Source organism: Stegastes partitus, unplaced genomic scaffold (assembly GCF_000690725.1).
Source record: "Stegastes partitus isolate 25-593 unplaced genomic scaffold, Stegastes_partitus-1.0.2 Scaffold1392, whole genome shotgun sequence".
Lineage (NCBI taxonomy): Eukaryota > Metazoa > Chordata > Actinopteri > Pomacentridae > Stegastes > Stegastes partitus.
This window is the reverse complement of record NW_007579123.1, coordinates 22,337-40,727: the sequence shown is the minus strand read 5'-3', so window position 1 is coordinate 40,727 and position 18,391 is coordinate 22,337. Positions and strand designations below refer to the sequence as shown.

At 39.7% G+C, this 18,391-nt stretch overlaps 1 protein-coding gene across 1 annotated transcript in view; it reads right to left on the bottom strand.

Moving 5' to 3' along the window:
• Positions 1–18,391, bottom strand: part of ulk4 (unc-51 like kinase 4) — an 88,001-nt gene that overhangs the window by 57,100 nt on the left and 12,510 nt on the right. Inside the window, exons 18-19 of the mRNA XM_008299201.1 lie at positions 15,574–15,681; positions 10,269–10,352 (exon numbers count right to left, since the gene is read on the bottom strand). Of these exons, the coding sequence (XP_008297423.1) occupies positions 10,269–10,352; positions 15,574–15,681 (192 nt within the window). The remainder of the gene's footprint in view (positions 1–10,268; positions 10,353–15,573; positions 15,682–18,391) is intronic.

The following is an 18,391-nucleotide window of genomic DNA, read 5'->3' as shown; positions in this document are numbered from 1 at the left end:
AAAAGTGAACTTTAAGCACTGGGAAAAATGTTTCTTCTCTTTTGGAAGCATGGATGTACCTCTGATATATAACAATGCATCAACAGTCACACTGTGATCCACAGTTATTTTGTATTACACATTATGCAGATACATCATATTCAACCACATGGGAGCTGTAATCATAACTGATAACTTAAAAACCCAACCTATTAATCCAATATAGGACATCACATTGTGTATTCAACACCAAGGGACTACGTTGAACGACAGCATAATGAATCCTCTGGCACCCCTCCGGGAACCAGTAGAATGGTCTGTTCCAGCATTCCCCAGGCCGTGCGGGCCAGCTCACTAATGAGCCCACGGGGGAGCACCCACTGTCTGTGTGTTTAATAGACTGTAGCCCTGCCAGGAACTACACAGAGAAGGGGGAGTGGGGGTGTTAAAGCGAAAGAGAAAGACACAGAGACAGAGTGAGCGAGATATCCTCACATGTGGTGAGAAACAAGTAGCTCATGCAAGAAATTTCATCATTATGATGCATGCAGAGTGAGAAATTCAGGAGACAGAGGAAAGAGTAAGTTATTCTCATTATAATTTCTCCTAGTATGAGAAACAAGTTCATCCAAGAAGCACTGACATTATATTATACTTATTGTCCTACTTAAACCTAATCTCCAGAAAGTCAAGTTTAGAGAAAATATAGTTACATTTCTTTACAGTGGCACCTTTAATAACTTGGCTATGGGGTCAAAATAAAAGGCTTTATCAAGTCTATCTTTTTCAAATGTCAACGATGACAATCTGTAATTTTGCATGACACAACTGAAGTTATTCTGTACAATCACTAATATTTTCTCTCAAAATATCAGAACGTCTGGTGTATAGAAAAAAAAACAACAAAAAAAAAACAGACCACATTTTAAAGATGCTGAAAAACTTTGTGACAAAGAAAACCTGTCCAGGTAGTTGCTTGACAAGCAGTTTAGAATTTATTTCTGTGCAATAGCTCTGTGAGGCTGTGATCGGCCACAATGAACCTTTGAGGTAAATGCTAATGTCAGCAGGCTAACATGGGTGCAATAAAAAGGCTAAAGTTGGTGTTTAGTAGGTAAAATGTTTACTCAAGTCACGACCTCAGTTTACCGTGTAACAATGCCATTAATCTCAAGCTAACCAAGCCAATCCTTTGTGGCAGTTCCACGGTCATGGTATTGTACAAGGTAATCATTGGCATGACTAAGACACTTAATGGAGCAAAGCGACCACTGACTCTGAAAAGGTGCAACTTTTTCTTCTGTGCTATCTCTGTAAGGGAAAATGTCTGTCACAAAAAATATCTGCTAGCTAATTTTTAGGCTGCTAGGAAAGTAGTTAGTTTGCACATATCCTACGGTGGCCCAGAAGTGTCACAACAAAACAAAAGCCACAACACAACACAATAAGCCACAACGCTACAAAATTAACCACAACACTACAAAATTAGCTGCAATACTACAAAATTAACCACAACACTACAAAATTAACCACAACACAACCCAACTAAATTCACCACAACACTACACAATAAACCACAACACTACAAAATTAACCACAACACAACCCAACTAAATTAACCACAACACAACACAATTAGCCGCAACACTACAAAATAAGCCGCAACAAAACTTTTCCAACAATCTCCGGCTTCTGCCCACTTCGTGTGGCGTTACGCACTTCACAGTATAACTTCCGAGATAAAAAAAACAACTTCTGTTGCAGCCGTTGTGTTGTGTTGCGGCCTATTTTGTAGTGTTGCGACTAATTGTGTTGTGTTGCGGCTAATTTTGTAGTGTTGTGGTTAATTTGGTTGTGTTGTGGTTAATTTTGTAGTGTTGTGGTTAATTTTGTAGTGTTGCGGCTAATTTTGTAGTGTTGTGGTTAATTTGGTTGTGTTGTGGCTTTTGTTTTGTTGTAACACTTCTGGGCCACCGTAGGATATCTGGTCATAAACACAAGTGACAACATATGGAGCAATTGAGCAAATTGCAATTTTGGATTGATCAGATTATTAAAACTCAACCTGCTAAGATCTTGAGTATCTGCACAAACATTCATGGCAAAACATTAAATATTTGTAAAGTCAAGAGATCAACAAAATCATTACGTTGGAAAAATGTAGTATTATTTTGTACAAAAAAAAAAATACATAATGTTCAAAATTAATTTCCAACTTGCCTGTATCATTTTACAGCTACCAGGAGTTTTTTTCACAACTTCATTTGACAAGACAAGCTTCAATCAAATTCATCCTCTCCGCCACTTGCTGGAACTCAGACAGCACCTAAGCCTTCTGAAAACCAGAGAAACCCTGAATCCTTGTATTAATCTACAGACTTTTTTGGGACGATCCACATCTTAGTTGTATGAAAGATTAGAAATGCTTCTCTGACTCAACTGCATCATCCCCTCCTCGATGATTAATATAGATTAACACTTAGAATGAAGTTTAGTCTTCCAGAGGTGTTGTGAGCACATCTAATTAAATGACATTCCCTGTCTCATACATCCAGCTGTGATTTCTCAGTAGGTACTCAACATAACTTAAGATCATTAAAGATAGATATAATACTCAGATTCTTCAATTTCAAGGTCGCTAGGTTTGGATTTGGAAATTGCTGAAAAAAACAAGCAGTTTCATTTCTTTTATCTTCTTTCGTCAGGTTTCAACAGGGCTAACTGACTTCCTGGCAAGTGGGTCAAACTAAAACTCTCTCTTATTCTACAGCTCAGAGCTGACAGATAAGATTTACACACTTGGAACCCCTGGCTAAAAGGAGTTGTTTTCAAATGAAAGACTTAAAAGGCCAGGCAGATATGGAACAATAAAATCCTGTCTTCAAGTGTTGATCTGTGGATTAGTTTTATATCCAAACATGTTTGCACCTGTCCTCTGAGTTTCAAGTAGAAAGACATACAGATTGCAAAAACTACATCACTTTACTTGAGTGTGTATGTCTGTGTGTGTACAAGCGCACATGTTCACATGTCTGATGTGGTTTTCCTCTGTAATTAAAGTCCTTTAGAAGCCAGTGCACCTGGTTTTGAATGAGCCCCTATGGCAGACACCCTTTACCTGCCTCGCACAACAACACATCTAACACCACTAATAACCACACACACTGGTCAGCAGGCTAACACACATTAAGGTGTGAAGGGCCAGAGTAGACAAGTGGACAAAAAAGCCAAAAAAAAGCAACAAGTAGATGTGCGTTACATAGACGCGTGGGAAGAACAAATAAGTAGATAGATAAAAGACAAGCACATGTAAACTAACAGACAAGAGGACAAACCGATAAAGCGACAGAGACACAAGCAGGTACAGTGAGACAGATTCTGTGTAAACAGAAAAATGCAGTACCGAATAACACTGTAACACAGCAAAAAAAACCCAAAAAGTAATTAAAAAAAAGAAAAAAGAAAGAAGTGTAAAAACAGGTGGACTGTGTTACTAATAATTATCTCCTCAATTTTTTATTTTTTCATTTAGCAAAAATGGTCGTAGATTTAGAAGAAACGCAACATACTGACTGTACAATATTATATAACACAATGGCTTACATTCAGACTGTGCTTGTGATTGTTCATGCACGTGGAGTGGTCATCCTATGTTAGAGACACAAGGGTAGGACCCATGACTGTCTTTTACAGTCCCCCTCTGTTCTTCTCTCCTTTGTGGAAGATAGTGATAAATCATTAATAGGCTCACCACTACCGTGTGTGTGTGTGTGTGTGTGTGTGTGTGTGTGTGTGTGTGTGTGAGGGGGATTTCTGCCTTCTGCCCCCTGGCTTCTATCACTGCAATACTGTTCACACATCATTTCTACTGGGCGCGCGCGCACACACGCACGCACGCACGCACACACACACACACACACACACACATACACACACACACGCAGGCACGCACACGCACAGATTTTTCATCATAGGCAGCTGAAGCATCATCTTGTTCAGGCTCATAAATAATTTCCTGCAGCTCAAGTCTGGCCTGGAAACCTGCCTTTCACTCCATGCCATCCACTCCCCCTCTCCAAGTACAACTCTCTCTCTTTCTCACTCTGTCTCACTGCCACCTCCCCCCCCCGATCCTGCTTTCTTTCTTCCCCTCTGTCACTCCCTGCCTTCCCCCGAATATCCCCCTCTCCACTGGTAGAACCACCATGCTCTTATTGGCTCTGGCCCCACCCCCCTTCTAGTACAACAATCTGTATCCCTCTCTCTGCAGTGCTTTACTTGTAAATCAGGAAAACTCTCAACAGCAGCAGAGGGGGCTGGGGTGATCCAGTGGGTCAGAAAATGCATCAAAAACATACTGCCTGGAGCGCATTAGACAGGGTCTTGGCGTTGTATCTTAGTGCTGTCATGCAATAAACAGTGTGTGGCATTCGATTTGCATTTAGCACATTGGTAGACATCTCCTTCTCCAGCAAAAATCACACAAGAAATGCATCACTAAATATTGGAGACTTAAGTCAAGCAACGAACCAGGAACAGTAAAGATAAGCAGGTCATATAATATCAAATCAGACAATATAGGCTCCAAAACGTTGACCAGTCAAGGGTATTAAACATCAGATTTGGTATTTGCATGCCACTTGAGAGACTTCAAAGTGCAAAAAGAAAATTAAAAAGAATCATTAGCATGTTAAAAAGTTTCACTTTCACAACTACCATGAAAGCAAAAAAAATAAAAATAAATAAATGTTTGGATGTATGAACCAGCCCCAGGCGAGTTCCCTCGATAGCTCATCAACAGCCTATGATTTTCCTTGATAATGGAGCGGTCTGCAAGTGACACAGAAACATCCAAACATCAATTAACAGGTTTGTTGTTTAGTTGCACCATTAACATGTCAAAACAGTAGAAACAGCGTGGAGTGAATTGATGAGTGCCGCAGGGCCTCTCGCCTGTTTCACTTTCACGGGCAAACAGTGGAGGTGTTGGTTGGTTGTTGGTTTATCCCCCTTTTCTTCCAGGTTGGGAGAAGAGTCCTGCCCTCTGTCATTCTCCTCATGGCTTCCTTGCAGGTCTAAAAGGGTACACAAATCTCCCAACAACTGGGCCCATTGTCACCCCATCCACACCAGCAGACTGCGGGAAAAAAAACTAAGCCTGTGTCCTTCACTGCCTCTACCTAGTGACAGACTGCTCTGAAGGCTGGTGTGGGGGGGTCTCCATCTAGTGACGCTCAGTCTGGTCTGCCACTCAGACTCTTAACCTTACCACCACGCAACAGCTTCACTCTGGTTAACATCCAGGCACCTGCAGGTCCCCAACACTTGACAAAACTCTGAACATATTACACATTTTGTGACATTTTATTTGAGCAGTTCAAGAGTTTCTTCAACATTTTGTTTATTTATTGCATCTTATTAGTGTTATGTCACTTTAACTAAAAGTTGATTTTACTCAGTGAGATCACTGCTTTGCATCCATTTATTTTATTTGTCAAAGTTCATCTATTTGTGTTTTACAAATTATTACTCTTGTGCCTTCATAAATATAAACAAAACCATAAATAAAGTAGTTTTAATGAATATTTTACCATGAGAAAGTTTTCAGCTATATCAGCCAGCCCTGATTATTACTCTGCATCTACAATCTTCATACATTAAATTACAGTTACCAACTTTTCATCCCCTACACTGTGGAGGACTAACTTTTAGTTTTCAACTGTGGTAGTGAAACTCGATTGATGGACCTAACTAACATTCCCAGTAATGCAATTCTCTGAAGTCCCCGCCTCTCTCTCTCCATTCACCCAGCCCTACACAGGACAGCTCGAGCAGAATAGCAAACTACGACTGCTTAGCTACTATACAACTACTTACAAAACACAATGGCAAGTTTTAATATTGGAGTAATTTAGCCATATGTGTTTGAGCCAGAAACTGTACTGAAGAAGACTACATGGTTTAGGAAGCCCCGCCCTGCAAGATTGCAAAGGTTTGGTATGTATGAAAACTTGGAAGTCTGAATCTTTGCTTTTGAGACCGTTATAAATATGCTGCAGTTTCAAGCCTGAAAAGTTTAGCCATGGTATTGGCTGCATGTGTCTGATGAGTGAATGTCCACTTAGAGCATATCCTTGTGAAATAAGTAATGATGGAATGACGATTTTGAGGCAAGAGCCGTGAAGGACTGAAGGTGGAGAGAAAAAAATGAAGCTAGTAGGCAACATGTTTGCACTACCAGGTGGTTAACCAGAGTATAATTTATAATACTATATCATGGACCTCTATCCCACAACTGTCTACAAAATATGCCCCTTTTATGGAGCAGTTTATTCTTTGGCAGAAAGGAGTTACAATTGGGTGTTGCAATACACCTAATCTGATAGCTGCCTTTATTTTGGTTTCTCTGACTCTCTTTTCCAGCAAAGGTCAACCCTGTCACGCAAAGTTTAACTTCTAGTTTAACAAAAGCCTTGCACAAACTTAATTTGTCTGTAGGAGAAAGTCAAATAACAGCAGTCATTTCTGGACAAATTTTATATTTTGTTAATGGTGGAATACCTGATTCTAATTTAATAAACGTTTTGTCGAATTCACTGAATATCTACTCACATCCCATCGTTGTCCATTCTGTGTGTGCGCTGAAAAAAACGATCCAGGGTTCACACACAGCCCTGTCTCTGTAATATGAAATTAACATTCAAGCTTGTACACATTCATGCTTGTGCACATGGCTGGGTAAGATGAGGGCAAGGAGTGTTGTGGGAGTGAGAGGAATAGCATACTATCTATCTAAATAACTAACTGAACATCAACAATCTTTCTCCAGAACTACAAACTCTACCTTTGATTTTGGAAGTGAAAAGAAGTAAATACAACCCCTTTTCATGAACATACATCTGGTGATTGTGGCCAAAGATCTCAATTTTCTCTATCTGTCCACAGCACGTGTTTACAAAAAAGAAAAGAAATGTGCTCTATACAGACTTTAATATGTGTACTTCAGATGCTGACTTTTGTGAGGTGTCTGTAGATAAGGTGTACTATTCATTACTGTTCCTTGTAGACCCCGTTGGTGCATCAACATTGCGAAGTCTAACACCACTCCTGCATCAGCTAAAGCATCCTGGTTTGTTATGCCCTTCTACTCAGCAGAGATGCAGTGTTATCTGAAGGGCAATTCCCCAAAGACACCTCAGAGAGTGGATATTGCAAGCTGAAGGTGTTCAGTATCTTTTCATAGACTTAGCCTTTTGCCACGCCTCTTACTACACCTTTGCATGGTGGTTGCCTCATTGAACTGCTGCAACTTGCACCAGTGTCTGTCAGCTTTGCTGTTATCGTCCTGCACAGAACCTGCCTATGAATTGTATGCTTGATTCCATTGTTATAAATTTATTTGCATTAGGTTTAGTTCAGAGCTGCACGATGGCTTGGCGGGTAGCACTATCACCTCACACAAGATCCCTGGTTCGCATCCCGGCCTGAGCCTGGGGTCTGTCTGTGTGGAGTTTGGGGCAGCGTGGGTTCTCTCCAGGTTCTCTGGCTTCCTCCCACAGTCTAAAAACATGCCAAGGTTAATTGGTGGTTCTAAATTGTCCGTAGGTGTGATTGTGAGTGTGCATGGTTGTCGGTCTCTATGTATAGCCCTTTGATAGACTGGCGACCGGTCCAGGGTGTCCCCTGCCTTCGCCCTAAGTCAGCTGGGATAGGCTCCAGCCTCCCACGATCCTAGTGAGGATTAAGCGGTGTATAGATAATGGATGGATAGAAGTTTAGTTTATTCTTGAGCAAGAGACAAAGACAGAGTGAGAGAGCACAACTCTCCCTCCCCCCCCGAAAAAAAACAAAAAAAAATAAACAAAAAAAACAAAAACAAAAACAAAAGAAAAACAAAACTGTTGCTTAACTAGTGTTCTGTTAACTTCTTGACATGTTCTAATTATACCCTACATTGGGTTTCTGCAATGACTACATTGTACACATGTAGCCTCCACTTTTTCCTTGAATAATATGCAATTACAAGAATGGTTGACATATCCCTGATGCTGACACTACACAGAAAGGTGTCTGTACTGTAATGCTGTGGGTATGATATCAATATGACAATTAACAAATCTTTTCTCTGTGTTTTTGCTCAGAACTGCATGGCTGGCAATAGGTTCTGCAATTGTCATAGCTTCACGCTGTTTTACAGGCGTCACATGTCAGATCCTCAGTCAGTTGCTCAGATGAGCTTATGGTTGTTAATCATTAAGGCAAAAGTCAGACAATGTATCAGCTCTGGAACTGTAATCAGCTTCTAATAGCAATTCTTGACCTGCTTTAGAAGTTCTAGTGAGTCAATTAAAGCAACAGTGAAGTTCTCCTGCTTTACAAGTAGGCGGGTGTCCAAACATTTACACATGCCGTAGGTGCTTCTTTTTTGTGTTTTTGCAATAGTGCATTACTTTATGAAGAAAGGCTTGCTTTTAATGTCTGTTTGCTGAAGGGCCTCTTTTCATTCAAAACTAAATGACTCTCCGGCAAGCTATGGTGTAGTATGATCACTGCGTTAACTCCAGGAAATGCAAAGCCCATGAGACAAAGTTAGACTATTTGGACAGTAACACAGTGTGAAATGTAATTCTACCAGAAAAACAGCTAGTCAGGGTGGAGGAGAGGGAGAGATGGAAAGAGAGTGAGGCAGGTTGGGTCTGAGGATGAGTGTGTCTGGTCCCTAAGGCTGTGTGTAAGGAGTGTATGTGTGTTTCCATCAGCATACTCTCACAGCTCAATAATGATAAATAAGTCAACCGTCTCTTCCCCCCCGCCCTACACCCCTCTCCTTGCTCCTGTCACACACATGCACACGCACATACACACACCCTCACTGTGTTCATCTACCCCCCGACTACACTCCCAGTAGTAACGAAGCAACAGTAGGTACTCACTGACAACTGTGCCGATCAGTTTTATCTATACACAGTCTGCTATAGTGGGCCACCACTGTAAGACCCCTACTGCCTCTGAGAGGCAAAACAACATCCACCCAACTCCTTCTTTACCTCTACCTGTTCATTGTATCTTTTAGTCTCACCATGCTCCAAATGTTCCTCATTCAGGAGCAATGGGCCACTATATAAGAACACAACAAAGAGAAACACAACAATTACCTCATGATGTGACATGGAGGCACTCAGCTGTACACAGCTTAACACAATATATCAAAATTTAAACAAGTAAACAAAGTAATATTGACTCACATTTCCTCCATATTTACAATGAATTAAGGAGGAAGCATGGGCGCTTACTGCTTAAATTAGGAAGCACTGAGTTCAAATAAGTCACCCCTAATCAGTGGCATGATGGATTAATATGTGAGCTATATATTTCTTAACACAGTACTGCTTAAGTCCACTTGTTCCCTTAGAGGGAAGGGTCACTACAAACACTACAAAGTTGTTCTGAATGATCACCTCTATCTTGTAAAATATTTCTATCCTAATGGGAGTGGTCTCTTCTAGGATGACAATGGCCCTGTCCATAGAGCAACAAGGGGTCATTAAATGGTTTGGTGAGAATGAAAATTATGTGAGTCATTTGGGACGATGTGAAGGAATATCTTTCAAAAGCATTGGTGGTCATACCTCTAGTAGAGCTTGGAATTTGGAGAATCAATGTCAAAGTGCAATGAAACTGTTCTGGTGGCACTTTATGTTGGTTTTTCCTTTATTATGTCACCCGTCTGTTTATTTGTCAGTTTGTTTTACCGTTAGACCAAACAAAGTTATACAATTTACCTTTCATAATTAAATAGGAAAACAGACTAGATAGAACAAAGAAAAAAGAAGAAAAAAGAAAGAAAAAAAAGAAAAATACGAGAAAGCCAGCAAAAAGGAAAGAGCTATCTACGTTTCCGCTTGTGTTTCTGCTCCATCTTCTGCATGTGTGTGTCTGGAGGGTCCTAATTGCTGCTGAGGTCAGGCTGCTGAGCAGTAAAGGGTTGTGTTTGATGCAGGTAAGAGTGTGCATGCAGGCGAGTGCGCGCGCGCATGTGTGTGTGTGTATGTGTGTGTGTGTGCGTGTGTGTGTGACTGCTCTGCATGCCCTTGACTTGCAGCTGGCAAACAACGCTTTAGGCCCCCACAGCTGCCTCATCATTACTGTTCACAGGGATCCCCTGCCACACACTCACAATCACACACTCACAATCACACACAAACACACACACACACACAGCGAGAGAGACTTAGTCACAGCTACACAGACACAAACAGACTCACGCAGACATACACTGAGACACTCACCCCTTCCCGCAGGCTCCTCATTAAGCCAGTGTAGGCGGCAGCGGGAACGAACCACAGTCCCTCTGGGGAGCCTCTCTTCTTCTCCTGATAGAGAGGCATAGAAAAGAGAGGGAGAAAGGGTGAGTGGAGAGAGCAGGAGGGGTACAGTTAGAGGGGCGGGGGCATTGGAGGAGTAGAGTGGGAGTGAGAGGAAGGCAGACAGATAAAGTGGAGGAGATGCAAGTAGAGAGGAGTGAGGAAAAGGGCAAGTAAGGGCCAAGCCAGCCGGGGGAAAAGGGAGCAAGAGGAGTCAAGACATCTTGATTACTTAGTAATCATGCTTCTGCATGAACGTGACTTTATTGCTATTGGAATTCATTCGATTTTATTTCATCAAAATAATTGTTTACTTAGAAACTCAGCATATATAGATTTGCATAACAGAGTCAATTATATGTTCACAATATTCAGTGTTATAATTTCCCAAAATGACTGTAAACAGGTATAGCGTATAATGTTACACCTCCAGAGTCAACACACAGAACGTCCAACATTAAATTTTTGTAACCCTGTGTCTACTTTTGTGAGTACCCCTCCTCTATAAAAGCTGTTTCCCACCTTTACCTTTCCATTTTTGCAATTGTGTTCTATAGGAGAGGTGAGCAATTTTGTAGGAACAGCTATTTACATGTTCAGCGATCACATTCTGAAGAAAAATTCTGAACGTATTTATTTTATTTGTGTAGGGGGAACATTTTAATGCCCGCTATTGGTTGGAAGAATTTATTGTTTACCTCTTGGCAGAATGGACTGAATTCATTGTGAAGTTATCCTGGTTCAGATTCCCCATTAACACAACTCACCCTACTTCAAAATCCAATTGGTTACATATATACAATGTTTTCTTTGATTATAACAAATAACCCATTCATCTTTTAGTATGCAACATTTTAGAACATCGTCTTTTTTTTTTTTAATGCCCTTCACAATGTCCTAGAGGCAATGGTGCAGTTTTGAAATTATATGTTCTGTCTGTCCGAAATCCCACTTTATTAACATATATTTATATTAAACTAAGAAAAGTTTGGTATTTGCTTGATAAATAACTTGATTATTTATCGTAATTGTCAATTTAGTTTCAGTTGCTCAAGTCTTTATTTATTCACTTGATCATGATGAACATGTGCCTCTTTTCCTGACACAGCACAGTGTCAAATCAGCACTGTCTTACATTCCACAATATTCTAATTATTTCAACCAATATTTCTGTATCTTTTTCTGAAACAACGCTCTGTTCCATTGCTACTGTCCTAGGCTCTAGGCTACATCTAACCTTGGAAATAAAGACAGCACTGGAGGCTATAGCTAATCGTTGTCATTGACTGTTGCTGCAGAAGAAGAGTAGAGAAGAGTAAAGCAGATGATTTTACCTGGGGACACTAAAAGGGCCATTCTACATTACTCAAATAAAATGTTTTTCCTGCTATTATGCAAGCAAAGTGAGTCCACCTGTCAGGAAGACTTCACATCCTATGTAGGACTTTCATTGGAACTGGTTTAAATGAATATTTTAGCTGCCTCTGATGCTGTTCAAAGAACACAACTATAATTGTTGATTGAAATGATGTCTTAAAGAATTTAGTCAGTACAATCCTCTGACCAGAAAGCCCACCAGACAGCCACCTTGCCATCTCATTATAATTCTCAAAAGACTCTGTACAAATCAAATAACTGGATTTGTACAGCTATCATTTCTTAAGTGACATTTCTGAAGAAATTTAAAAAAAATTAAAGTCCATACAAAAACGAACTGATGACAAAGAAGCCCATCCAGCATCAAAAGTTGTGCAGTTATTGTCAGCAAATCAAACACAGAAAAGGTTAGAGAATCCAATCCTCCATCTGAAACCTAACAAGGATCCCTAATCCTTGATTATACTCACTCGCAGACGCACACCTGGACAGCAGTGGAAACCACTAACACGTAGTTTTTGTGGTTTTACTACTTTGTAGTTTGTTTGGAGTCCGCTGGGAGGACTCTAGAGTCAGTGGTATATTACCCGAGTATGCAAGGGGTCTGTGTGATGTTAATTTAACTGTCAGACATCTGCATATGGTTGAAAATTTGTGTCTGCGTGGCGACTATACTACAAGGGCAATATTGCACATGTTAGACAGTACAACCAAGCAGACTTCAGTGGACTAGAAAAGTAGTATAAAAACAACAACTGCACGTCCGTTATGCCTAGATGGAGGATGTGCACTACTTCCCCTGTAGCATAGTCACAGAAGAGTGCACAGACTCTTGCAGACTGGCAGAAAGCATGAATTGGCCTGAACACTGGCCTTACAAAGTTGGCACTACTAACCTCTATCTAATCACTACCATTGCTTAACATAAGAGAGCAGCTCTAGAAAACCTACAAGGCACTGCAGCAAATCATTGACATGTACATGCTACATATAAACAGATACACATTTGTCTCAGTACATGTCAGCTTGAACACACTGAAGACCTTTTGAGTTTTTCGTACAACAAATAGCAGAGGATCTGTGGTTCTTAGAGCTCTACCAGCATTTTGGCAGCATATCAATAATACAGTCAGGGGCAAGTCCGTTTTTATATTTATAAACAAGTGAAAACATCTTATACCATCTGTTCTAAAACAGCCAAACACAAGTAATGTGCTCTTCTGTCCTTCAGCTTTCTCTACAAGTGATAGTTCTATTATGGACTTTTTGGGCATACCTAAGAGCAAAACATTACAATTGTTGAACATACACTGATTTCTCTGGAGCAGGGAGAGAAGAGACATGCACAAAATCTTGGCTGTTTGGAAATAATGCCATTTTGATTTTACTCATGAGGCACAAATATATCTAATGGTTTGCAGCTATTGCTATATTGAGATAAATTCTCCATTACTCCTCAATTAAAGTCTCATTTACTCTGTTACATCTAATGTCTTCCTAAACCAGTGTGTGTGTGTGTGTATTATGTGTATTATTTAACTAAATGATAACAATTTGCACTTTCAGTGTGCTGGATCTTTGATGGTCTCAAGCGATTATGACACTGCTATTGGTTGAAAAACAACGCTTGCAGGACCTGAAAAGTCTATTTATTAGGAGATTCTACACAGAGATTTTCTATGGCTTCAGGAGAGTAATAAGTGTAATCAGGCGGACTGATTGATTTTTGAAGGTTATCCATGAGTCGTGTAAATAAAAATCTTGTGCTTAATTGACTTGCCTGGCTAGATCGAGGTTAACCAGACATAAATTGGCGTCACCCTTTCTAATGAAGTCAAACGAGGCCTCCTCCACTCTCTCTCTTGTAATTTTCAGGGATGGGGGTCAATTCCCTTTCAATTCAATCTAGTTAGCATGTAAATTTAAACTCCATCATCTGATGACAGAGGACTCAGTTTCATTCATTTCACTCAAGATAGCTCTTTTTCACTAAAGCAAAAAGAAAATGCCCTTTGATCTTTCTAGCATTGTGGTATGACAGGTGAATTTTACTATTAACATTTAGCCACCCTTTGGAAGAGCCTTACTGGCTCAGAAGTACAGTATAGGGTGAATACAATACAAAGAAATATTATGGGCTAGTTTTTTTAAAAGGTCCCATATGGTGAAAAAATGTATTTATTTTGTTTTGTATGTTTTCTAAACTTGGAGCTGTAAACTAAAAGCTGTGACAATATGAGCATGCTTACCACTGCCATTCCTCTATCCCCTCCTCAGCTAGACAGCCTCCCAGCTTTACAAGCCAGTACGGATTCATCCAGTAGTTATGTAGAAACTTGATAAACAGTAGTTGACCAGGTAAAGATTTACATAATTTTGTCCCCTAGCTGTCAGCTGCTTCCAAAGTGAGCCATTCAGAATGCTTGCAGTCCACCAGGTGTATTTACTTTCTAGCACTGCTAATGTTAACTGTAACTCAAAAATGTCACAGCCAGGTGCAAAGTGCGCCAAGTGGGCGTGATAAGAGTGAGCACAACAGTGTCCATGCACTCTCATCATCTGAGGAACTAAATGCCCAGTGTATTACTTATATTTATTAGACAGCAATGTTCCCACACCAACTGAAAAATCCTTGGTGTTAGCACCTTGCACTGTCAATGTGCTAACATTACCACTGTATACCCACAAGTGAGAGAATTAGACTATGTTTACATGTACAGTGATCACTGGAGAGAAAGTTAGATGCAGTTGAAAGTCTTGGTCTTTATACACTCATTCAGATCAACTATATTTAAAGCTATGGACCATTTGGAATATGGCTAAAACCAGGGGTTGTACAGCTATAAGAAATTAACCATCTTTGCAGGGTTTTAAGCTGAAAAGTTTAAAGACATTCTGAGGATCTGTAGGACTTTTAATAATTTGCCGAAAAGGGGAACAATATGGGGCCTTTAAGAGTAGTTTGCTCAATACTTGCAGAACAAATGTGAGGTGAGCATCTTTACAGTGTGTCTTTGACTGTATAGAAAAGTTTGATATGGCCTCCATGTCTGAAAAGTGAAGCCAATACTGCATTCTTTCTAATGGCTAGAGGGGGCGGCTTCTCTGGTTGCAAAAAGAAGTCAGACTGCAGAAAAAAAGCATAAAAATTCTTTGACTTTTCCTTCAATCTGTCACCTCAGTAAATTTTTTCCTAATGAGTTTGTGGTCTCTTTTGCTGTTTTAAAGCTTCACTAATTTTCATTTTGTAAATTATGGCCCCATATACAAAGAGTAAATGGTGACAGCCAAATGGCAAACTACAACAAGAAAGCATTGCAGTCCACAAACCAGTGGGTAACATCAGCATGTCTACGTCCTTCTTTTACTTACTAATACAGTCTATGGACTCAGTCTACCATTGTATAAACTTGTGTTAGCCACGTGCACAGCAAGTGAATCATTGTTTTTAAATGGTATTTTTCACAGCTTGTAATGATATCAACAAATAAGCATTTTTTTTTTTGATCATACAAATGTCATGTCTGATATGGAGTGACTAGGATGCTGTAGAAAAAACATACCTTGTTTGAAATTTTTCTTAATAATATCACTACAGATCACTAATTACAGAAAATATATTTGATTAAAATCAGCAGCCACTGATTTCTTGTATTTTGTTCAGCTTAATGGCAAATTGCCAAATTAAGTAACCCAAGGCCCTTTCTGGGCCTGCAAGCAAATGTGCATGTACCCCCATTTTTCACTTGTATATTATGTACCTGGAGCCAGTTTCCTTTAGACCAATTAACTGTAGTATTTCTGTCTCATTAAATGTGTCTCTTCACATTGTCTTCCAACTTGCAGTGAGTACCTGAGAGGAGATGAGGTAGAGGAACTCCCCGAGTGGTGGAAGCAGGAACTGCTTTATTTTACTATTCTTCAGATTTTCCTTCAGCAGGTCTGTCAGAGTGGACACAGCCTGGAAAGAGAGTAAGACAGTTTCAGTTTCATCAGCACCTCTGTTTAAATGTTGCTAAATCGAATGACAAAATATTAAATTAGAGAACTGACTTCATGCTCTATAAAACCAAAAATGTACAAGAAAATGTTCAACCAACAGCTCTTTCAGGTATACTTTATAGTGTCACAAAGGCATTAGGCCTTCATGTGTAGTCCCAGAATACAGCAGTACATGGAGAAACAATGTGATGTAATTTGTAATGCAGGACTACGGCTAAGTATATGACCCAGAAACATCAGCTCATGCTTGACAATGCTCTGCAGTCATCTTCACATTTTGGCCAAGTTTCAGAGGGCTTTAGTCTGGTGTAAACTCAAGTAAGATAAGGCTGACTTGGCAATGAGGAGCCTGACTGCACCCTAAGACACTACACTACTGTGAAGCAAAGTACAATAACCGCGGCATAAAACAAACAAAGGAAACAATAATCTCACTTAAAACCACTAAAATACACACACACACAAAATGTAATGCATGATAAAGGACACACATATGTATTTACAGTATGCAGTAACACACAGGTGTATTAGGAACATTAACTATGCACATATATAACAAGATACAAAAAAATAATATATGTACCTATAAGAAATGCACATCATAATTACACATGCAAACACACACAGATTTAAGTATATGCAGAGACAGCCTTGCTGGCTGGCTGCTTCCTGGAATTAGCATTAGCGCCAGCTTCCCCCTTCTGTGATCTGATGCAAGTTCTACCTCATCCCTCTATCATTCACACTCTCTTCTCCACCTTTTCTTTTTCAGCCTTCTCTTTTCACTCTCTCCTTCTTCTACAGTTTTTTCTGTCTGCTTCTGTATTCTCGCCTTCTGTTCTACTGATTTGTTTGCTATTTATGTATACCATGTCGCTAACTCTGCCCGTCTCTCACCTTTATCTTTTCTCACATTGGTTTGCTTTCACTGTCTCTCACCTCCCGTCTCTGTGTCTATGTTAGGGTTAGGAAGTGCTAACAGTCTGTCATGTTCTCTTTCAACATATCCGTTCCTTTCACAAAAGAGTTAGTCTTTCTTTTTATGTTTGCCTGTGGAATTGGGTTGTATTGTCATGCTGAGACATCTCTGCTGAGACATAATCAGTTTATTAGTGGAATGTTAGAGCTGAGAATTATTACCAATATACTTTGCCACTAGACCAGAAGCAAGTAAGATTTTTATTTATTTTTTTTTTTTTATTTTTATTTTTTTTAACGTTACATTGTTAAAATACATTTTTTGCTCTCTGTTCTCCTTTACGCCGTATCTGAACTGAAACAACTCATATATAAATGGCATGTGAGGGTTAAACTGAGATTCTGAGTTGCGTTAGAAACTGGCCATGCAGCTCCTCTCAGGCAGAGGGTGCTAAAAGGTTTTGCTGTGCATCAAGCCAGAAGGAAAAGCAAACACAAAACTATTCCAACGCATTATCATTATCTCGGCATCAACACCTCAGATCAAACAGTGCACACGAATGCACACGAGGAAACATAAACATATGCACTTAATTAACATGCATAAACAGCACCACACTAGTGACAGAGAATAAAAAGACAACTCAACCCAGTGCACAGACATTTTGCATATACACACACTAAAATGACACAGTTGTTGTTCATCTACACTTGGGACAGGGTGATGTGAAAAGAAAAAATATAGAGAAGAGCTTGGTGGATTATTGGTCTTAGAAAGAAAAAAATGCAAAGACTTTACAGGTAATATGAGTCTGTACAGGTAATACGAGTTAAGGTGAGAGAAGAGACTGGCATATTAAGCAGTGTTGCAGTAAGGGGTAACCTTCTTATCTTCAAGCACCCAGCTTTCCACCTAAATTTGCTTAAGTTCCGAAATTTACATGCTAGCTTTTCACCGAGGTAACCCAAGATTGACACGTGTGTAATATATGTGTTTTGAAGTGTCCCATGGCAGATATGACGTAATGTATACCAAATGTAAACAAAAAACAAAATACAAGAAAGCAAATGCATGGTTCAAATATGAAAAGAATATATTGCATTTTAGCAGTTTCATCATTTAATCAAACATGTTAGATGTAGAGTAGCTCAGGCTTTAAGAGAGGATATATCCAGAAAACTACACAGTCCTAATCTAGACTCCACTGTGATTCTTTAAAATCTAAAGTTATAGAATTATGCTAATTACACAACACAGGTGGTTCAAACTATCATCTCTTCCTTGCAAGAGGCTTTCAAAATGCTTTCAGTAGTGTCTTTCTGGAGCCAATATCCTCTGAATGTGTGTTCCTAAAGATTGCTCTGAGCTTTTAAAATGCATTAAGACTCAATATCCCCATGAAACACCCTGCACAGTGGAAGCTTTAGTGGTTAAACCCCTGGTAAAGCCACAGAAAACTTTGTAAGTGATGATAAGTGAAGGGGAAAATCATATGTAGTTGGTTTTGAAAGCACAGCTTCCAAATATTGCATAAAAAAGGCAGCAAGCTTGCGTTAGGAACATTAACCCAGAAAATTTTATTCTCATACGATTCTATACAAGAAGTGAGGGACAAAGACAGACTCAGTAGAGAGAGATAAAGGCAAAAGGAACAGGACAGAAAGAAAGCAGAGTGTGAGACAAGAAGAGATACAGAGACAGACAGGTGTCTCATGTATGTGTGTGAATGTGTGTGTTGGGGTTGATCGAA